The sequence below is a fragment of the Diaphorina citri genome, unplaced genomic scaffold, assembly GCF_000475195.1.
Source record: "Diaphorina citri unplaced genomic scaffold, Diaci psyllid genome assembly version 1.1 scaffold90203, whole genome shotgun sequence".
Lineage (NCBI taxonomy): Eukaryota > Metazoa > Arthropoda > Insecta > Hemiptera > Psyllidae > Diaphorina > Diaphorina citri.
In genome coordinates, this window is record NW_007467183.1 from 1 (window position 1) to 329 (window position 329).

The following is a 329-nucleotide window of genomic DNA, read 5'->3' on the forward strand; positions in this document are numbered from 1 at the left end:
ATTGTACGTTTGTACGGAGTTGTACTTGATACAAATGCTCTCATGTTGGTCACTGAGCTTGCACCATTGAGGTCGCTACTAGAATGCTTGAAGGAACCCTCATTGAGATCCAACTTCCCGGTGTTAACATTGTGTGACTTTGCCATACAGATATGTGATGGCATGCAATATCTGGAAATGAAAAGACTGATTCACCGAGATTTGGCTGCAAGAAATATTCTTGTATTTTCTAAGAACAAGGTAAAGATTTCTGATTTTGGCCTCTCCCGAGCTCTTGGCGTTGGGAAAGACTATTATCAAACAAACTTCAATGTAAACCTGAAGCTCCC

At 41.0% G+C, this 329-nt stretch overlaps 1 protein-coding gene across 1 annotated transcript; it reads left to right on the forward strand.

Moving 5' to 3' along the window:
- Window positions 1-6: 6 nt before the first annotated feature.
- Window positions 7-323, forward strand: LOC108254424 (activated Cdc42 kinase-like; the record flags this gene model as incomplete). Its single annotated transcript, XM_017449416.1, has 1 exon — window positions 7-323. A coding segment is annotated over one exon (317 nt), but the record flags the coding sequence as incomplete, so codon positions are not given.
- Between the last annotated feature and the right edge of the window lie 6 nt (window positions 324-329).